Source organism: Balaenoptera acutorostrata, chromosome 10 (assembly GCF_949987535.1).
Source record: "Balaenoptera acutorostrata chromosome 10, mBalAcu1.1, whole genome shotgun sequence".
NCBI lineage: Eukaryota > Metazoa > Chordata > Mammalia > Artiodactyla > Balaenopteridae > Balaenoptera > Balaenoptera acutorostrata.
In genome coordinates, this window is record NC_080073.1 from 65760030 (window position 1) to 65781751 (window position 21722).

The 21722-nt window shown below is 41.4% G+C and overlaps 1 protein-coding gene across 1 annotated transcript; it reads left to right on the forward strand.

The window, feature by feature from the left end:
* The first annotated feature begins 846 nt into the window (after positions 1-846).
* Positions 847-18814, forward strand: KLHL31 (kelch like family member 31). The gene is made up of 4 exons (XM_057555701.1): positions 847-974; positions 1451-1521; positions 11262-12458; positions 14177-18814. The coding sequence occupies exons 1-4, from the start codon at positions 921-923 to the stop codon at positions 14907-14909; spliced, it is 2055 nt and encodes a 684-aa protein (XP_057411684.1). The 5' UTR covers positions 847-920; the 3' UTR covers positions 14910-18814.
* The last annotated feature ends 2908 nt before the right edge of the window (positions 18815-21722 follow it).

Consider the following 21722-nt stretch of genomic DNA (forward strand, 5'->3'; position numbering starts at 1 on the left):
GAGGGTCAGGGAAGGTTGGTGAAGGAGAGGTGGGCGCTAGCAATGGAAACAAATAAATTACCCACATTGCAAAACCCCTTCTCCAGTTAAATCCAGCTCTCTGGTTTCTCTGCAGTTGAACGTGGCTTAAGAAAAACACACAAGCAGGCTGACAGGTCTCAGACCAACAGTCACGGCCATTGACCTCAACTGGGCCTTCTATCCTGTTGGGCAATCCTAGCCCATGTTCTCCGTCACCAATACCACCTACTCTACCCTAGTCTTTGCTGATAACTCACCTAATATTTTCAATCTCTTTCTAAACCTCTATATTCTACAAAGGTTATACTCCCCAAATGCCAGAGCATTCTTTCCAAAATACCAATCTCATCATGGCCATCTTTTCGTTAAAATAAACTTCAACACGTAGGTCCCCATTGCTTTAAGAATAAAGGTCACATTTCTTCAGACACAGACATAGAGATTAGACTTGTGGTTGCCAAGGGGGAAGGGGGGAGCCCCCAAAACACTTGCACCCAGGAGACTCACTTCTCCTAAGTCCTCTCTTAGTTCTCCTTTTCTGCAGATGGTCCCAATACGCCCAGCTTCCTTCCAGCCACTTCCTTCAGGATACAGAATAACTTCTTAGTGTGCCACAGCGGCCAAGTAATGCTGAATGCATGATCTGACTAATGAAGAATAATTAGAACATTTATTTTCCATGATCTATTTTTCTTTTATTGCAGCCTAATATCAGGGTAACTTTTTTAGCAGCCATTTCACACTCTTGGTGCCTATTTAAAGCTTGTGGTCAGTTATAACCCTCTACATTTTTTTTTCCACAGGAAGCGTTGCCAGAGCATTTCCCCAAGCTGCATGTGTGCTGGAGTGTGTGTTCATCTCAGGCCTCCCTGCGGATCACTGGATAATAGGGACTGGTCATGAACATTACTCTGTTGAACTGTACAATGACTCCAGTGATTCTGGTGCCACATGTGAGCTACCCCAAGTTCCTTTTCTAAAGAACAGTCTATTTAAAAACCCAATCTTCTCAAAGGACCTGAGGTGACCAGGCTATGAACCTTTCTAGTAGCTCATTTTTATCCACAACCTTCCCTTTCTCTTACCAAGTACACACACTCTAATCTGCTTCCAACAATTAAATACCCACCTAGTTAATTTTCTTTCCACACTCCCAGGTTGATTGAGCTCTTGACTTTCTTGTTTTTAACTACTGGGCAGGTCAAGAAATCCAAGCCCTCTCCACCAACCAGGGCTCCGCCCTCTGCCCCGGGGTGACCTGAAATTGAAGCCAAAGAGGGGGAGGAGGGCTCAGAGCGCAGGCTCGGGCGGCGCTGCAGCCAGAGGGATGGCAAGAGGTCACTCTAAAAACTGCTGCTGCTGGGACGCGTCAGGTGGCTGCTGGTGGTTCCCCAACGGATTTTCCTTCTCCCTGTCTCTCTCTCCACAGATTGCTTCTCAAAAGGAATCTTCTGCTGAAACTTCACCATCACAAGTCGGGGACGCCCCTCACACAGGACGGTAAGGAGCTGGCGCCTCAATCTCCAATTCTGGTCTTCTAATCCTGGGGTTTGAATGGTGGGGGTGGTGGGGGGGGGCGTCTGCGTTCGCGGTGGTAGAGTGATTTCATTGACAGTGGTCTACAGCTGGGTCACATCCTCCTGTTGGAGCCAGAAAACATCTTCTTGAAATCCAAGGGATGCGATAGATGAGAAGAATGTCATAGCAATAGAAATGCATGCTAGGGATGCCTTATGAAAGTAAAGTGACTTGTAATTTCTAACAATAATTTTAAGTCTCTAAAGCCTAATATAGGTTTTTCTTCCTCTATTTTATAGAAAGGGGAGGGGGAAAATAAAATTCTTGGGTTTTGTTCATAAAATTTAGAGTTTCACCTCCATTTTTTATCAGGAACCATCAGGAACATTTAGTATCTGATAAGTTTAGATAAAATGTAATCAGTTTTGTTGAAATGGGTAGCAAACAAATCAGACAACTCTTTGAATCCCCAGAAATAGAACCTATTGACAAAATCCCTCCTGCAAAAAAAGAACAGCTTTTAATTTAACTGTGAAACAAGTTTTTGTTCCAAATGTGTACCTATGGCAATGCTGACATATGTTTTATGCTAGAAATCCTTTTGGAAATGAAACAGTAAAGTAGAAAAGCCCCCTAAAGTTGGACTTCACTGAAAATGGCAAGAGGCAGAGGCTGGGTGTTTCTATTCCGGGGTCAGGCTGCCAGCCGACACACGGGGGGGCTGGAATGTGGCGGGGACCCAGAGCAGGCGCAGCTGACGCCCCCTTGGCAAGAAGACCTTCTGGGACCCTAGCTCATTCTGGCATGAGAGTGACAGTGACACTTTGGCACACATGGCTTCCCAGCTTGCCCTGGGTACAGTCTCTCCCAGGAGGCCGGGGTGGAGGGCAGCAGGAAAGAGAATGTTCTTACTTATAAAGTGACAGTTCTTTTCTGTAATTGGTTCTAGGAGTTTTCATCTGAAATCTGTTTCAGGCCAGGAGGGACAGGTGTGATCCTGTCACATGGACTTGCCCCCTTGTAGAAGAGGGTAGAATTATGTTACCATGTCTTGGCAGCCTCATTTCAGTCCAACGGTTCTAGATCTATTTGGAGTTATGGACATTTTTGTGAACCTCTGAAAGCTCTGGGCCCACTTTATAGAAAAATACACATAAACACACATGCACAACATGTTTTCATAATATTCCAGAAATGTTCATGGAATTCCTGGGCTCACCTGAAACCCAACCCAGAAAAGGGTTGCCTGATAAAATACAGGACACCCAAGTACACTGAACTTCAGATAAACCACAAACCAGTTTTTATTATAAGTATGTCCCAAATATCACCTGGGATGTATTTAAATACTAAAATAGATTGGTGGTTTTTCTAAAATTCAAATTTATCTGGAGATCCTATATTTTTATTTACTAAATTTGGCAACTCAGACCCAAATGCATGACGTGCAAATGGAGAATCCCCTGTCTCTGTTGGTTTATCCATATCTGATCATGAGTTGATGCTAGGGTTCTAAAAGGCCATATTGCGGGGCGGGGGGGAGGGGGGAGAAGTGATACAGACCGGACTTTGACAATTCTGACAGCAAAAGCCAGCTGTTTATTTTTAACTCTCTGTAAAATTTTACAACTGAAAGGTATACATCTCATCTGACAGATGATTAAACTGAAATCCTAAAAAGTTGAATGTTTTGCCATAGGTCTTTCAGATGTTTAGAGCAAAATTAACATCAAAACACAATTCTCAGTTCTGTGACCACCAAAGGGACATTAGTCTTACAAACTAGATTTCTAACCCCACTTCCTGCAACCTTAACGTACACACACAAAAGACAAGTAAAAGAAAGAGCTATTTTACTAAAATTTTCAACAAAACCAAAACCAAAAATCTTAGCACAGGGTCCTTACATCCTGTATCCAGTTTTGGAAAATAGAAGTTAGCTTTATGTATAGAGTGTGTATATGTTATAGATAGCAGGCCTCTAGCTAAGTTGAGCCATCAGAAATTGATAATATTTGTCTTTAAACAAAAACTGATAATTCCGTATTCAACCTAACACTGAAAAGGAGGTGTCTGATACTCTGATCAACAAATTCATACAAGATGTCCTTGAACCTACTTCTGTTTTTGGCTTACCCAGACTACTAGAGTTTGATAGCCTCACAACCCCTAATAGGATAAAGAAACCCACAGGCTCTGAATGTCCCCGAACGAATCTGTCTTACAATTAAAAGGGCAGCTCTTTTATTTCAGTGTTTGGAGCTATAAAGAACCATTTCATGTTCTCCATATCCAAACTTTGATTTTATAAATTTGAGTTCCACCTCACGCAATCTCAAACTTCCCATGTTGGAAGGAGTTAACTTTTTAACCTGTGACAGATTTCAACCTGCCCTGGATATAAGAGCTATATAGGGGGTCAGGGTTCAATCTGGGTTTGAATCTTTGCCCTACTACACGTTATATACCCATCGTGTGACCTTGGATATGTTTTTAAAACTCTCTCTGAACCTTAATTTCTTCATTTGTAAAATGAACATAATATTACCTGCCTTTTAGAATTTTCATGATGCTTAAATTTTAAAAAATAAAATCATGTCAAGTATTTACCTAGGCCCAGCACACAGTTATTCCACAATTTATACATGCTAGCTCTACAATTATTATTTTAGGTAGAAATGAAAGTAATAGTTTACATTGAATACATAGTCTAGATTCATGCTTGGTGATTTATATTTAGGAATTAATTATTCACATGCTTAGATTGGCAAATACAAAAGATCACGGCAAATTTGACGGCTCACGTAACTGCCCAGCTGTTGATCACGTGTTGAATACACAACACTATCATCATAGAAATGACACAAGAGCCAAGACCGGCAGTGGGCAGTGGGAGGAGGGCGTGGAATTGTGCCTCTGTTGCCCTTCTGCCCACTTTCTAATAGGCAGCTCTTCCAGGGCACCCGGGAGGCTGCTCTGGGCGCTAGTGGATGGAAGGGGGAGGGAAGGAGGCATGAGGTCCACGACCAGAGAAGAATTCTCTGAGCTCCCTCCACAGAATGAAGGGATAGCTCCGATAGCCTGGGGAGCCTTCCACAACCTTCTGCACTGTGTGCAGTCACCTCTTTTACCCAGAAAGGGAAGGGACGGGGGGCGCTGCAGTGCCTCCAAGTAGCTGCTCATCCCATCCACAACCTCAGCTGCCAGGGCTAGACCTGCTCTGTCCAGTGTGTCCTGCTATGGCAGGGCCACTAATGGTCCTGTGGCACCTGTAAAGCTCCTTTTTGATCCCAAGGGGGCAAATCACTAGAGCCCCCTGGCTGGGGAGGGAGAATCATGCCCTTCGTGCTTTTCAGGAAAAACGTAGAAACAGTCTTGAAACTGTCCCAGTTGCAGGCAGCTCAGATAGGCTGGCCCCCTCACCATGCAAACCCCATGCAGACTGACCATGACCCCAGTCAAAGCCATCCCTGGGGTGTGGAAATCACAGCGACTGCCCAGCTACCAAGCCCGGTGGTGCGGGGGCGGGGGTGGTCCCTGAGCCACTGGTCACAAGGCCCTCACTCATTAAAAAAGAAAAGAAAATGACAAAAAGCTTTGAAAACAACAACAAGAGTAAGTAAAACCCCCAAACCCCCATCCAACTTATTGAATCAATAAGAATGGAATGCTTTCGAAACGGATTACTCAACACCTAGGTTACACTCTGGATTGTATGAGAACATGTACAGGCAACGCGTTGTAACCACCGCTTCTTCCTTGTAGCCACGTTTTGGTATCACTGTGACCACCATTTGTGATCATTTACAGTATGACCCAGGGGTGCATAGTGAACATTTGTATAACTGTAAAAATTATATATGTTATAATTGAAAAGACAATGAGACTTCTGTGCAAATTGCTTTGACTACTTGTTCACATATGACCTTGGGGCTGAGTAGTACGTTTCTGTGAATATTCCATTTTTTTCTAATCATCCTCTACAAGCCCACACCATCAGCCTGGCAGTCCAGCACCGTGACCAGATGAGTAAATGGAAGTGAGTTAAACTGTTCCCCTTTCCTTCCATTCATGACTCCTTAGGCTGCCCTCTTATAACTTCTTTCCTTTAAGGCTGCCTTTGCTTTTCATTCAAGTGTGATTGTAGAAAAATGCTGGTTGGTTGGTCAATTGGCGTGGGGGGTGTGTGTGTGTGTGTGTGTGCGTGTGTACCCAGCGTGACATGTCAGAAAGGCCTCAGTGTGAGGGTCCTAGAGAGTCATCAAAGGCTTCCCAGTCTGCCCTGTGAGAACATAGCCTCTGGGTTTTGATCACCCATGAAGAGGGAGCTGGTCTTCCCTGCAGTAGGGCCTGGAGCACACCCTGTAGCTGTCCTACCATACTTGCCTTAAATTGAGAAAAGCCATGGCCAGAGCCCCATCTCCCTGGGAGATGGAGGAGCAGGGCCAGAGGAAGAGCATTTCTTGTGATGTAGGGGGCAGTGAACACCTCTGCAGCCTAGAGGACAACATCAGAGCCCAGCTTCCAAGGAGTGAGCCTGGTCCCCAGACTTCTCTGAGGGGTCTGCAGCGTGTTATTGAAGGAATATGGCCCAGACTGAGAACACCTGGGCAGGTGGATGGAGAGCCTCACCTTCGAGGTGCAGACCTAGGAACAGGATGTAATGGCAGCTCTAGTAGAGAAAGACTGAATTTATGAGCATATCTGGGGAAATATGGCCACCAGGAAGTGGTCTGCAGGCTCTGATTTCAAAACTCTCTTCAATGATCTCCTGCATCTCAGAGCTAAAGAAGCCAGTTACCTTTACGCAGTGATTTCGAGGATTCTAAAAACCCTCTCTTATTAAGAAAATATATATATATTTAAAATATTAATTAATAATATTAAGATTAAATTAATTTAATTTTATTAATGTTAAAATATTATTTAAATAATAATATATTAGTTTAAAGAATATGCATATATGTTCCACAGTGGTAGCTCTGTTAGACATTTGTATGTGAGTCATAGAAGTACACTTATAAAAAAAACCCCAAAAAACTCCAAAAAGCATGCATATCTGGGAGAAAGAGTAGATTTGCCCACTGATGGATTAGCTTGGATCATCTGTCAGACTAGCTAATGTGTCACCCAGTAGGGCCCTGGAGAAATGGGACAAGGGCAAGAGAATTCAGATAAAGGGTCATGAGGGTTTCCATGGGAACACCAGGGGCAGCAAGAAGGCCAGACCATGGAGGAAAGAGAAGGCAGCAACAGAAAGTAACAGAAGGAAGCCATGGAGGAAATTTGACTGATTTCACTAGGGCCTCAGTGCGCCCTCTCCTTCCTGGAGGTTCCTTAATCCTTCTCAATTGCATAGCAACTCATCAAGTTCAAACCCTTCCTGGCATCCAGCATCCTTTCTGTATCCTCATGTTACCTGCCTACCTGTCTCCCTCACTCCAGCAGTTTTCTTCATCTGCACATCCTGTGCTGAGTCACCCCTCCCTGCTTTCACAACAGGCATTTCCTCTGCTTTAAAGGCCTTCCCCATCCTATACCTACTCCTCTTAAAAACCTTTCATTCCTGGAACCGGCAAGATTCCTGTTATCTACAAATCTTCCCATCCTAACTCCGCTCCAACAAAACAGTTCCTTTCATTTGAAATCTGAAGTCCAGGCTCATAGACTCAATCTGTTCCATATAATCTATTATTTTCCTTACATAACCTATGTCCCAAGTTTCCTAAATTTCCAGGGTTACCTTTCTCATTCATAGCAAAGTAAATAATCTGTTCTTCAGCCTATGTTATTGCATGAGTTCCATTTCTCTCCCTGGCATTTTCAAAAATCCCTTAGAAATGTTTACCTGTTCCAGAAATCTCCTCTTGATCCCCATGACTGCACCTCCATCCTGTGGCCACTTTCTCTGATTGACTTCACCCCAAAGCTTAAACAGGTTACTTCCTTCATTCCCCAAAACACATCTAAGAAGGTTATTGATTTTAATGAAAACAATTCAAATTTTTTGAACATTCACATTTTGCAAGACACCCTATTAAATGCTGTACAGACATTTCTCACTAAGCTTTCATGGACCACCCTACAGGCAGGCACCATTATTATCTTTCTTTAGAGGTAAGTCTGTGGAGTGGAGACTCTAAGAGGTTAGTAATCTATGGAAACTCACAGCTCAGATAAGTAGTGGAGCTAGTATTTACATTGTATTTTCATTTTCATTCTCATTCAGTTTGAAATACTGTCTAATTTCTTCTTTGACTCATAGATTATTTACAAGCGTATTGTTTAATTTCCAGGATTTCCTCCAAAACAATGAGTGGTTATAAGCCCGACGTCCAAACGAGTAAAAAATTGCCCGGAGGGCTTCCTCCAGGAAAGTAGACAGGGCTACTTCCAAAAACACATTTGTACTCCTACTGGTAGAATCTACTGGGTTGTTTTGTTTTGTTTTGTTTTGTTTTTTTAAGTTACTCTGCTGTGATTCCCTACTTTCTTGTTGTCATTTTGTACTTGTCATTGTTTATCTATTTAACACAAATTACATATTGTATTGCTCCATCATTCCCAGTACAGTGCCGCCCACACAGCAATAGGTGTCTGATAACTACTTGCTGAGCAAAATTTTTAAAATTTTCCCCAGAAAAATCCAACAAGGGGACACTTACCACCTAAGTCAAATGCATTTGAAGACTAAAATGATGGTGGGTTGAAAATGTGTTTCACAAGGTAAGGATGCATGTGGCTTTGCCTGCAAGAAAGAATGAGGAAGGACAAATGTGCTACAGTCTTGTAAACAAAAATAAATGTGAATATGACAAAGCTTAACGAGGAAGAAAAAAAGCCCTGGCAAAGCAAAAGACCTCTGTTTCCTACCTACTTGCTACTCTCCTTCCACATGGAAAAGAACAGGAACAAACACAATAGAAAGCTTATGGAATTGTTTTTAACATCTATTCCAGTAATTAAACTGAAGACTTTCAAGGGGGATCAAAGCTAAGTTTTACCCCTCAGGATGAACTCAACAGTGAGACAAAACAGACACACACACACACACACACACACACACACACACACACACACACACACCACCCCTCAAAAACTATAAAAATATAAAACATCTAAATGTGCATCAACAAGAGAATAATTGAACAAGTTTTATATATCCTTACTATGGGAATCTATGCAGCTGTTAGGGAGAATGATATAAATTTATGTATGTGCTGATATGGAAAGATGTACATGAGTACATCCGAGTGAAAAAAAGCAAACTGCTGAATAATATAGCGTAAACTTGTTTTGATACAAGTTCTCTTATAGTGGTATGCTGGAGCTCATGAGAACCAATTTACATTTTCAGGAATTTAGCAAACTGGTTGTTGGTAGCTTAAAACCAACCACAACGAGTGTATTTGTACTAAAGAAATTAGCACCTTACAAATACGGGATTTTTTTCCCCCGCTGGAGAGTTGATTTATCAGCACACCACTGCTCAAACTATGCAAATATAAGTTTGCATAAGCATATACAATTATCTGGAATGATATAAAGCAAACTGTGAGTTGTTGAACTACACATACTGATTTTGTTATTTTTAAAATGAAAATTTAAAAAAAATGGATGGCCCTAGAGATTATCATACTAAATGAATTAAGCCAGACAAAGACAAGTATCATATGATATCACTTCTATGTGGAAACTAAAAAAACAAAAACAAAAACAAAAAAAAGATACAAATGAACTTATTTACAAAACAGAAATAGATCCACAGACCTAGGAAACAAACTTATGGTTACCAAAGGGTGAACAGGGAGGGAGGGAGGGATAAATTAGGAGGTTGGGATTAAAATATACACACTACTATATATAAAATAGATAAACAACAAGGACCTATTGTGTAGCACAGGGAACTATACTCAATGTTTTGTAATAACCTATAAGGGAAAAGAATCAGAAAAAGAATATATATATCCTGAATCACTGTGCTGTACACCTGAAACTAAGACGACATTGTAAGTCAACTATACTTCAATAAAAAATAAAAATAAAAATGAAAAAATGTTACACCAGTAATTTCACAAGAAAGTGAACGGCTATAGATAAAATCCATTTAAAATTCTAAGTGTAGCATCTTCTAATGACTATGCCCAATATTTTGAGAAGGGCTAAAATAACTTAATCTGTGATACTTTAAGGGCTATGTATTTATTTGGTAAACTTAATATATTTCAAGGCTACATTTAATATTAGAGCTGTTCAGAGCTACGTAATAGAGCTAAATCTACACTTCCTATAGATTTAAAAACTGGTTCAAATATTTATAACATTGATAATAGGAAATGGTTACTGTCCTTAATATGTCAGCATCTATATAAATATATTTCTAAGAGGCACATTAGTAGCTTTAGAACTTTAGTGTCAAAGCATAAAAATAGTTTTTATTCTTAATGGGCTGCTAAATTATTATTCAAAAGACTGTATCAGTTGTACTCCCATCAACAATGTATGGAGAGTACCACACCAACATCTGATATTCTGAATATTTTAAAATATTTTAACCACTTGATAAGCAAAATTTGATGACAAAAATTAAAAAGGCTCTCTGGATTTCACTTGACAGTTCTCTGATTATTGTTAGTTTAGCGTTTAAAAAATATTAACTGTTTGTATTTTATTTTCTGTGAACAACCTAGTTACCTAGACATAGTCTTTGTCCACTTTCTACTTGGATTACCTTTGACTTATTAACTTTAGGAGCCCTTTAAATATAGTGTTAGGGAATTCCCTGGTGGTCCAGTGGTTAGAACTTGGCGCTTTCACTGCTGGGTCCCAGGTTCGATCCCTGGTTGGGGAACTAGGACCCGGAAAGCCTCCTGGCAAGGCCAAAAAATAAATAAAAATAAATACTGTGTTAACTTCACTTTAACCTTTTATCTGTCAAAAATGTTACAAATATTTGTCTTCACAGTCTGTTGCTTGTCTTTTAAATAGTTGATGTTTTATAGATATAAGTTTTCATTTTTTTAATATTCAGATATTTCAGTCTTCCCCTTTATGCTTCTGGATTTTATGTTATGCTTAAGAGGGTCTTTCCTACTCTACGATTTTTTTAAAAACTACTTTGTTCTAGTTATTGTGTAAGTTTGTGTGTGTTTGTGAGTCATTTAGAAATTCAACTGGAAATTATTTTAGTGACTTTGTAGAGTAGAAAGCACTTGACTATCATTACAATTCCTTATCCATTGATTGTTAGCCACATTTATTCTAATATATATTCTACATTTAACACGGATTCCTGAACTTTAGTGTTATAATATTTTATTGAGAGAGAAAAACTTCAGGGTAGTTGTCATTCACTTTTTCCTGAACATAAACTAAGCCCTTAAAATGATGTTTAACTACTATTCCATAATAACTGTACAGGTAGATCAGAGAATATTGGGTCATTTCTGCTACATAAAATTACTTGGCCATATAGCTATTGAGAGGTCTCATTTGATAATATAAATTTTTCTAGAATCGTCTACAATGATCGATGCTGAAGTAAACTGTGAATAAGATGTGCATCTAGTTTAATGTAAGTCTTTAAATCTAGTTTCGAGACTTAATCAATCTACATTACGCCATTAGAAAACTACTATCTTATTAAAGAAAGGAAAGTTTCTCAACGTAGCATTTCAAAGTTTAATGCACAATTAAAATAAAACCATGTCTTTTTTTTTTAGCAAGTTCTTGCCTGTGACAGCCACCATGGCCCCCAAAAAGAAGACTGTCAGAAAGAACAAAGGCAACATCAATGAGATGACCATCATTGTAGAAGACAGCCCCCTCAACAAACTCAACGCTTTGAATGGGCTCCTGGAGGGAGGCAATGGCCTTAGCTGCATCTCTTCTGAATTAACAGATGCTTCTTATGGCCCCAACCTCTTGGAAGGTTTAAGTAAAATGAGGCAGGAGAGCTTCCTTTGCGACTTAGTCATCGGCACCAAAACAAAATCCTTTGACGTTCACAAGTCAGTGATGGCTTCTTGCAGTGAGTACTTTTACAACATCCTAAAAAAAGACCCCTCTACCCAAAGGGTGGATCTCAGTGATATCGCACCACTGGGCCTGGCCACGGTCATTGCATACGCCTACACTGGAAAGCTCACTCTCTCCTTGTATACCATAGGAAGCATTATTTCTGCTGCTATTTATCTTCAGATCCATACCCTTGTCAAGATGTGCAGTGATTTTCTGATACAAGAAATGAGTGTTGAGAACTGCATGTACATTGCTAACATTGCCGAAACATACTCCTTGAGAAACGCAAAGGCAGCAGCCCAAAAATTTATCCGGGATAACTTCCTTGAATTTGCAGAATCAGATCAGTTTATGAAACTTACATTTGAGCAAATTAATGAACTTCTTATAGATGATGACTTACAGTTGCCTTCTGAAATAGTAGCATTCCAGATTGCAATGAAATGGTTAGAATTTGACCAAAAGAGAGTGAAATATGCTGCCGATCTTTTGAGCAATATTCGCTTTGGTACCATCTCTGCGCAAGACCTGGTCAGTTATGTTCAGTCAGTACCGAGAATGATGCAAGATGCTGATTGTCACAAGCTTCTTGTAGATGCTATGAACTACCACTTACTTCCCTATCATCAGAACACATTGCAGTCTAGACGCACGAGAATCCGAGGGGGCTGTCGTGTGCTTGTCACTGTGGGAGGCCGTCCAGGCCTTACTGAGAAGTCCCTTAGCAGAGACGTCTTGTATAGAGACCCTGAAAATGGATGGAGCAAGCTTACAGAGATGCCAGCCAAGAGTTTTAATCAGTGTGTGGCTGTGATGGATGGATTTCTTTATGTGGCCGGTGGTGAAGACCAGAATGATGCAAGAAATCAAGCCAAGCATGCAGTCAGCAATTTCTGCAGGTACTGGCTCTTTTATTTAGGAATAGAAATCGTTCAATATTATGAGGAAATTGCCCTGACATAGAATGAAATTAATCATGCCTATTAGCTTAATTCATTGGCTCAGTAAATCAATAATAATAATAATGCCACATTACATATATGTAACACTTCACATTATATAAAGTACACTCACATATATTGTGCATTATAATTTTCCAAATAAGCCAATGAAGCGAGCACAGAAGATATGATGATTCTGATTTTACATGTGAGAAATTTGACACCCAGAGAAGTGACACCACTAGTAAGTAGAATTCACGTTTTCTCATTTCTGGTCAGGGTGCTCTTCACAATACCCTGCCTTTTTGAAAGAAACTGGGTGCAAAGTTAGTTTTTAACATTAAATGGCAAGAAAGATTAAAATGGTACAAAATTTCTTTTTAAGTGGACTGTTACTGATGACTTCAGATTCATAACTGGCAACTAGAATGAGATCATTAAAAATGTGGCAGCTAATTAATTTTAAATATTTCCTTAAAGACTGAATACCATCAATATTTTTGATACATGTAAACAAGAGTAAAAGCATGCTAAATCCTGCAGAAAGTGGAATTCAAATGCATGTTATTTTTGTATATTTATAATAAAAAATTAAACCTCTATATACATGAAATGTTCAGAAAGTCATGCTTCTATCATGGTAGTGGTTCAAAGGCAAACATAACTAATGAGCAAGATCTGAAAATTCATCTAGTAAATCATAAAAAATATTCTTTATTGTTTCATTATATATACATGTGTGTCATTTAAACGAATCCAAACAATTGATTTTTAGCCCTTAATTTATAGCTATGGCTAAGTTTTGATTTGGAGGTGAAATGAGACAAACATGAATGAACATCAAACAGAGTCAGTTCTGTGTTTACAATACTTGGAACTATGGAAAGTGTTAATTTACTATGGGTGCTTATTTTCCTCCTGCTGATAACTACTTGTACTCAAGTCACTGTTTTTGAGGTATTGACTTCAGTGTTTATGGTATAATAACTGTAATGCTGAACACTGAAAAATATATACCCCTACACTAAAAAGTCGGACCTACTAATAAGTGCTAGAAAGTAGAGAAGCATCAAAAGTTAAGGTTTTGTTGATGCACTGGGACATGAGTTCTATTGTTCTCATTATAAACAGATGACAGAAGACTTAGTGACAGCTTTACGGCGGCAATGGCCAGGAGAGGTGTGTGAACAAGAAGGGGTTTGTGAGAATGTAGGAACTCAGTCAACTTTCTTGATTAAGCCATGAGAATGAGCTAGGGGTGGCTGGTGTCTGAAGATATGTGGAATTGACTTTAATGTAGCCATATTCCCTTCTCCGATTCCACAAATACCCAGCTTCCACCCTTCCTCCACGTGCGCATCCCCTAAATCCTATGGGATGATGGATTTGAATATGAAGGAAAGGGGACTGGAGGTCGGTCTCAGCGGGGTGGTGTCCCAGTAGCTGCTTTTATAAACGGGAGGAAGGGGAGTCACCTATGCCTGCCCTGCCTTTCCCAAGGGTCACACTTTTTTACTGGTTGAGAGAGGATTAGCAGCCTCCAGGCGAGGAGCTGCGATGGGTCCCCAGCCTCCTCGCAAGGATAGTGTCGAGACTCCCACGTCCTGGTTGGCGGCGTCACCTGGGTTCCCCGGCTGCCGCCCACAAGGCTGTCACGCTTGCTCTACCACTTCCAGATACGATCCCCGCTTCAACACCTGGATCCACCTGGCCAGCATGAACCAGAAGCGGACGCACTTCAGCCTGAGCGTGTTCAACGGGCTCCTGTACGCCGTGGGCGGCCGCAACGCCGAGGGCGGCCTGGCCTCGCTCGAGTGCTACGTGCCGTCCGCCAACCAGTGGCAGCCCAAGGCGCCCCTGGAGGTGGCGCGCTGCTGCCACGCCAGCGCGGTGGCCGACGGCCGCGTGCTGGTGACCGGCGGCTACATCGGCGGCGCCTACTCGCGCTCCGTGTGCGCCTACGACCCGGCCCGCGATGCGTGGCAGGAGCTGCCGGCGCTCAGCACGCCGCGGGGCTGGCACTGCACGGTGACGCTGGGCGAGCGCGTGTACGTGATGGGCGGCAGCCAGCTGGGGCCGCGCGGCGAGCGCGTGGACGTGCTAACCGTGGAGAGCTTCAGCCCGGCCGCCGGCCAGTGGAGCTACGCGGCGCCGCTGCCCGTGGGCGTGAGCACGGCGGGCGCCTCGACGCTGCACGGCCGCGCCTACCTGCTGGGCGGCTGGAACGAGGGCGAGAGGAAGTACAAGAAGTGCATCCAGTGCTTCAGCCCCGAGCTCAACGAGTGGACGGAGGACGACGAACTGCCCGAGGCCACCGTGGGCGTGTCGTGCTGCACCCTGGCCATGCCCAATCACGTGACCCGAGAGTCCCGCGCCAGCTCGGTGTCCTCCGTGCCCGTCAGCATCTGAACCCGGGGAGCCGCGGGCTCGCGGGGAGAGAAGATAGGCATCGCGGTTCAGCCGTGAGCTAGCGGAAAGGAAACTATCTAACATTTACTGCAGGGGAGTCTTTTCAGATCCATCGAGGCATCTGCCTTGGTGGTTTTCAGTTGCTGGTGTGGCATCATCTACCTCTCTGTCGATTTTTTTTTTTTTTTTTTTAAGCAAAATACAGGACCGGAGCCAACAAAGGAAAGAAGCCATTTATTTCAGCGGCCACTGGGTGGCAGACAGAACTCGCGGTGGGCACTTCCATCGCGGCCTCCTTTCTAAACATAGAGCGGTTGCACCCACATTTGAGATTGTGCTTCTGCACTTTAATACACACGAAGCCTGTGTGAGTAAGAGATTTCTAGTACAAAAGTTTATTTTCCTTTCTCTTTTTTTTCTTTAGGAAGTTTAAAATAGTCCTTTATAGGCTTCATTTTTAAATGGAAATCAGTCTACATCCATAAGGACTTAAGATTTAATTCTGTGTTTCTATGCAGTTTCTTTCCCTATACATGCCTGAGTAAAGGATTTCGAAAGGCATCCCAGGAGAAAATCATAAAGCTTAAGACAAATACTGACGGGAAAGTAACAGGGATTCCACCCAGGGGCTGACAGGTTGATGCCTTTGGTTTAGTGGTGATTCCCTCCTCCCTGCCTCAGGCCCCCAGAAGTATTTCCTATCATAAAATCCTACTCTCAAAGAAGGAACTGACATCAGTCATCTAATTTATAGGTAAATTTAAACCATTTTGTTGCTTCTCCTAGAAGTATTCGCATTTTACTTTGGTCCCCCATTAAAAGAATTGCAAGTAGTACTCTCACCCTAAAAACTACATCAAGATGGTTAAAGGCAACCTTGACCTTCATGTAAGCCCCCAGAAGAACACCAAATAAAACTCTGTCTGTAAGGATCCTTAACATATAGCATATACAGCCTGAAGGTTATGCAACCAATAACAATAATTTGATTTCTTCCAGTCTTTTAGATGAGTGAGAATGAAGGAAACATTTGGAATTCCTGGATTTGGCAATAGCGGGATGAATGGGTCCCCCTGTTGGTAAATTCTATTGTTTACCAATTGATTTCAATCCTGATTTCTTAATTAAAAATCTAACACGTTCATTTTCTATAGAAATGTTAAGATAATATATGCCCATTTGATTATATATTTTTAAAATTTCATCTGCTCCAAATTAGCTTTGCAAATTAAACTATATCCACTCCATATCATTTTTCTTATATGTTCGCCAAGTTTGGAAGCAAGGGAATGATGGCAGTAAATGATACATATTTTCCTTTCTTCTAATTTATCCTTTTATTCTTTGATAGTTCACTTGTTTTGGAGAGGAAGGGCCTATCAATTATGGGTTATGTGCAAATGGATTTTGAAAAATAAGACAAACTATTTAAATGGTGGAACATGACATCTATGACAGTATAACCGGGTTTTCATGAGCCCTGTCCTCTCCCACTGTGTGTAGATAGGTTATGGCTAGAGTTACAATATTTATATTGAAAATATTTTATTCGAACTGTGAAAAGTGGTTCATATAGTAGTACACTTTGTGGAACAATTTTATATCATTGCCCCTTATGGAAAGTTCAATCTCTGGGTATTTAATGGTAACACTCGGGTAAAGGCTAGAACATTGCGGGTTGAGAACAAGACATTATTAATGTAAAAACACTGGGCTGTTTCCTAACCCCACGCAGGGCAGGAGGAGCTTCTCCAAGTACAGAGCAGATCTGCTCCTTGATTCTTTATTGGCCCAGGCTGAAAAATAAACCTGTGTGAGAAACCAGTGTATGGAGCTGGTTATATCACTGAGCTCTTAAGTCACAATGTACAACCTATAGATAGACTTTTGTCCTTGCAGCACCATGGGTAAAATTAGCTTTTCATTTGTAATAAGTTGTTTAGGCCACAACTTCCAAAGCCTATATGAGGGTGACTGTAACATCTTTTAGTTTGGTATAAACATATATTTTCATACAATTGAGAAGCCTATAGCATACCGTTAGTTTTGAGAGACAAAAGGTGATGTATTATGGATTACAGGTCATAAGTGGGCAAATAGACATAATCTCTTGATGCTCACCAAGAGATGTATCTCCCATTGAGATCCTAGAAGTATTGTGAAGTGAGGGGCTTAAGGCTGGAATGAAATAAGAATCAATCAACTGTAATATTTTATCATGGACAAATGAGGAAAGATGCTGAAACTAGAGGATTTTTCATCTCTCAGAGCTTGATAAAATACAGTGCACAAAAACTCGGCAGTGGCTTTCCAGAGGTGACCCTGGAGATGTGTTAGAATGGATAAAGCATTTGAAATGACCATTTAACGTAGTTTCTACATTGGTTATCTGAAGACTCAGAGGATACAAATATTGGGGCTACCCAGGTTCTTGGGTGCATTGCTGCTGTATCTCCTGCTTCAACCATTAGATCAATAAACAAAGACCAATAGGAATTTGGAATTCCAGAATTTCTGACATAACAAATTGGAAGGGAGCATGGAACCTAAGGGTGGGTGAAGGTTTTACCTCCTGGAACATCCTGCACGGACCACTGAAAGACATGAAAATATGCAGCATCAAAATAATGCCTGTCATCTTCCACGTGTCAGCGAAACACACTCTTTAACCCAACTACTGAAGCAGGTACCTCTAGAAAACTTGACGACTTCCCCATGTTTTCCAACTGGAAAATTACTTCATTTTCATTACGTTTTAAGCTTACATTCAGTCACACTCCCAAGTCTTAGGAGCCAAGCCGATACCTCCTTTTATTCTTCCAAAAGCAGAGGACTTGTTATTTTTGTAATACCAGAGTCCTGTGATGAAATAAAAGCATTGGTTCAATGTATCAGAGAAATAGCAGGTTACCCAGCAGCTGAAATAATAAAACTCAAGCTCTCTTTTTTGGAATGGACCGGAGACCTGACGTAAGACTTTCCAGGGAGCCAGCCTGTAGTCTGTCTGTTTTTAGTTAGGTTCTTGGTGCCGAGTTGTTAACCCTCCTGCACTAGTTGCTTTCAGTGGCATTGGATGAGTTTTCTTTTTACTTCCTATGTTGTAAGAATGGTTATGAATAGGAGGTCAGGGATGGTACAGATGAATATAATTCTAAACAAGGATTAGATGGTAGTGGACTGTTACGAGTGAGGAGGCATAATTGAGGTAAGAAGAATGTGAGAATGTACTGACTGGGTCTGTGACTTAAGGCAGAGCAGCAATTATAGTAAGTGTATTTTACAAACACGCATGTAGATAGAGGTTTGCTTGGAAATATGTAAGTGTTAAGAGGTCCACATTTTGCTGGTTATCCTGGCCAGATAGCTTCCGAATTCAACCAAGTTACTAGATAAAAGAAACTAAAATCACTTCATTTAATTAATGTTTTCCCTGAGTTACAAAGAAGTTAATTTATGTCATCCACTCTGAATGACTCTTCTTTGAATGAGCTAGATTCCCAACCCAGCCACTGATGGATATATTCTCTAGCACAAGGCAGCATTCAAAGGAATTATTTTTCAGTATTTCTTTTCATATTTTAAAAACTATAGACTAGTTTCCTAAACACTCCTCCATGGTAATTATGAGAATTAAAGATTCTAAAATATTAACAATTTACCCTCCAGCACATTCAGAGGGTCAAGACCATTTAAATGTCCCTCTCAGGGAACTTGAAATAAAATACTTGTCTTGAATACTCCTAAAAATCTTTGTATTATTTAGCAAATTTTGGCCCAAAATTTCTTTGTTTGCTTAAGACATTCTTGTACTATATAAGGAACAACAAACTAAAAGGTATGTCGTGTTTGTCACCTCCTCACTATCAATAAAGCTGCATTCAATAAGCGCTTTGTCAGTGATCAGATATGGGTAGGTTTGAAGTGTTCTTTCTGTGATGGTTGGGGTGTTGGTTTCTTTCTCTTTTTTTTCTCTATTTAGTTTTCCTGATGACTCACCTCAACAAAACACAACAAAAAAAGGAAACAACAAATAATTGAAAAGCTGTTCCAATAACTTGAAGACTAGTGAAAAATAAAAAGGAATAAAGCATCACTAGTGACTTGCTCTGTAACTCAGACAGAAGCCTAGGTCTGTCTCTCAGTCTTGACCATGTAGAAGTCATGGATTAAGTGTGGTTTCTCATCTCAGTTCCACCCTGACCACAGCCAGCCTGGCGCAGACTCAGGTTCATCATCATTTGCAACGAAACCACTTTTTAGGAAATGAAATTGTGTTGTTATGCAGACCAACCCTCACGGCCTTTCTCTTCCACCTCACCGTCCAAATGAGCAAATGACATGGAACCAACGTGAGAGGCTCAACCTTTGATCTGAGTTAGCAGTAAAGTATTAAAACTCAGTTGAAACCATCTTGGTCATTTCTAGAAAATTCTAAATGGCAGAAATACTTTTTCTTAAGGCTCTCCAAGCTGTGTGACCATGTAAAGAGAGTGGATTGGCCTCCAAACCGAAACAGAAGCCACGTTCCCAGTTTTGAGCATCCCAGCCAGGGACCCCAGAGTTTCTTTGTGTTTTCTTTGAACTCTCACAGAATTCCAAGCTTCCCTACAGGTTAGCACCACCCCCCGCCCCCACATTCATATACCATCTCTCCAACTCATAACACACATGAAGTTATTTCATCCCACTGAAATAATTCCTTTGTGTGTCAGAGGAACAACCATTTTGCACATGCTGTACTTGGCAAGCTTGGTAGAAAGACTAGAGGTGAAAAGACATTCAAACACTCCTCTGGGCTTTCTTCCATCAAGGTGGTATGGAAGTGCAGTGAAGGTCCATTTCAGGAAAGGGAACAGGCCTTGAGGGAGAGAGAGGTCCAACCCATGACTCTGGAAGCACCCTGCTCAGCCCCTTCGCTTTCCTTTCTAGCCACATTCGCAGGCTGGTCTATGAACCTGGGTATCAGACGCATTACCTCTTATGCCAGCACCAACCTTCCACCCAGTTTCAGACCAAACCTGCTCTTTAGGGAGTGGCACGGAAGAGAAGGCACTTTTCCTGAACCTTTGGGCAGGCACATTAGCCTCAGGTTAGCCTAAAGATCCTATGCATCTTCTTTCCTTATCCCTTTCAGAGAAACGCCTTATAATGTCAGGCTGACTCATACTGACATCCCATTTGGACTTTGCCTTGACGTTCAATCATGGCTATAGAATTGATTGCAATCTTCAAAAAGAAGACCCTTGTAAATTACCATTATTTAGCCCAGAAAGGGTGATATACCAAAATGGAAGAAGCATTGTTACTTGATTATAGTAACAAACATTTCTCCCACTGCACCCCCATCCCAAGCATTTCAACACGTACCCAAAGGAGGGAAGTGTCCAGTGACATGATTGGAGGACTTAGACGCCCTTTATCTGGCTGTCTTTGCTTTGTGCTCATGTTTAGGTTATCACCACAGGCTCCACATTCAGAAATTCTCTTTCCATGTTGGGGATACCTTTCCCCCTCAATGAGAGGGGGAAACTGAGCAGGTGGGCCAGGTATGGAGGTGATTTATGTCTATTTTTGGTGGGCCAGGTATGGAGGTGATTTATGTCTATTTTTGGTGGGCCAGGTATGGAGGTGATTTATGTCAATTGCATCTGCATCACTTTGGCTGGAAGTAGGCATACGGCCCTACCCAGATGCAAGGGAGCTGGGGAAGGATGTCTTCATGTGACACCGGGAGGAAAAAGAAAAATTTTCATCGAGGATTGTCTCTGCACAATGAATGATTACATTCTGGAAGCCGTAGCTCTCATCTCCCTCCCTGGCCGTCCACGGAGCAAGGAGCTTGCCCGGCGAACCACCTGCCTCCACCACACCCCTAGGGATCCGCTCACACTATGCAGGGCTCTCCCCCACCGCCAACCCCTTGCCCGGGTCATAAGTCTTGCACTCAGCTCCCCTGTTATATCTTGCCTTTCCCCTTCTGAAGGACAAGCCCAGACAACTCTTGCAGCCTTTTCTCAATTCAGGGCCCTTACAGGTCTACAGCATACATTAAATGGGTTCTGTAAGCCTTGGATATCTGCATAAATCCGGTTCTAATGAACTCAAGGAAATCCGTCTAATATCACAAGCCCCACACACACACCTCTGCCCCGCTGGGTCTCCCTGTCCCTCTACTTCTAGAAATGCTCTACACTCTTCTTGATTTTACCTCCTCTAAGACAATATGGACTGTAAAGTCCACATCTGTGACTAAATTCCTCTTATTCCAGCCATACAAGAAGGTTCCCAATGCACGATGGTTTTGGGAAAAGAGAGCACATCATGGAGCGTCTAAGAGAGGGAATACATGCATCGATTCTTTTTTTTTTTTTTCTTTTTGTGTTAGTTTCATGTGTACAGCAAAGTAATTCAGTTATACATATATATATGCATATATAAAATATATATATATTCCTTTTCAGATTCTTTTCCAACATAGGTTATTATAAGATATTGAATATAGTTCCCTGTGCTATACAGTAGGTCTTTGTTGTTTATCTATTTTATATATAGTAGTGTGTATCTGCTAATCCTAAACTCCTAATTTATCTCTCTCCCCTCCCTGCATCGATTCTTAATCACCACAGCAAAAGAGGATTCCTCAGGGACAGAGGGAGAAGGAAATTGAAATGATTATAGTCTGTCCCCCAAGTCTTCTTCCCTAACCTTTATGAAACTTTTCCATTTATTGCAGGCTTGAAGTTGAGAAATGTTTTATTCTATCACAATTCTGCATATGGGTAACAAAGAAAATTCTGCATGCAAAAAAGAATC

Bases quoted from the DNA above. Each gene is read 5' to 3' on its own strand.
- KLHL31 (XM_057555701.1), top strand. From the start codon at position 921: ATGAACATTACTCTGTTGAACTGTACAATGACTCCAGTGATTCTGGTG. The intron at 975-1,450 runs GTGAGCTACCCC...CTCTCTCCACAG, and splicing joins CAGTGATTCTGGTGCCACAT to ATTGCTTCTCAAAAGGAATC. The intron at 12,459-14,176 runs GTACTGGCTCTT...TACCACTTCCAG, and splicing joins GCAGTCAGCAATTTCTGCAG to ATACGATCCCCGCTTCAACA.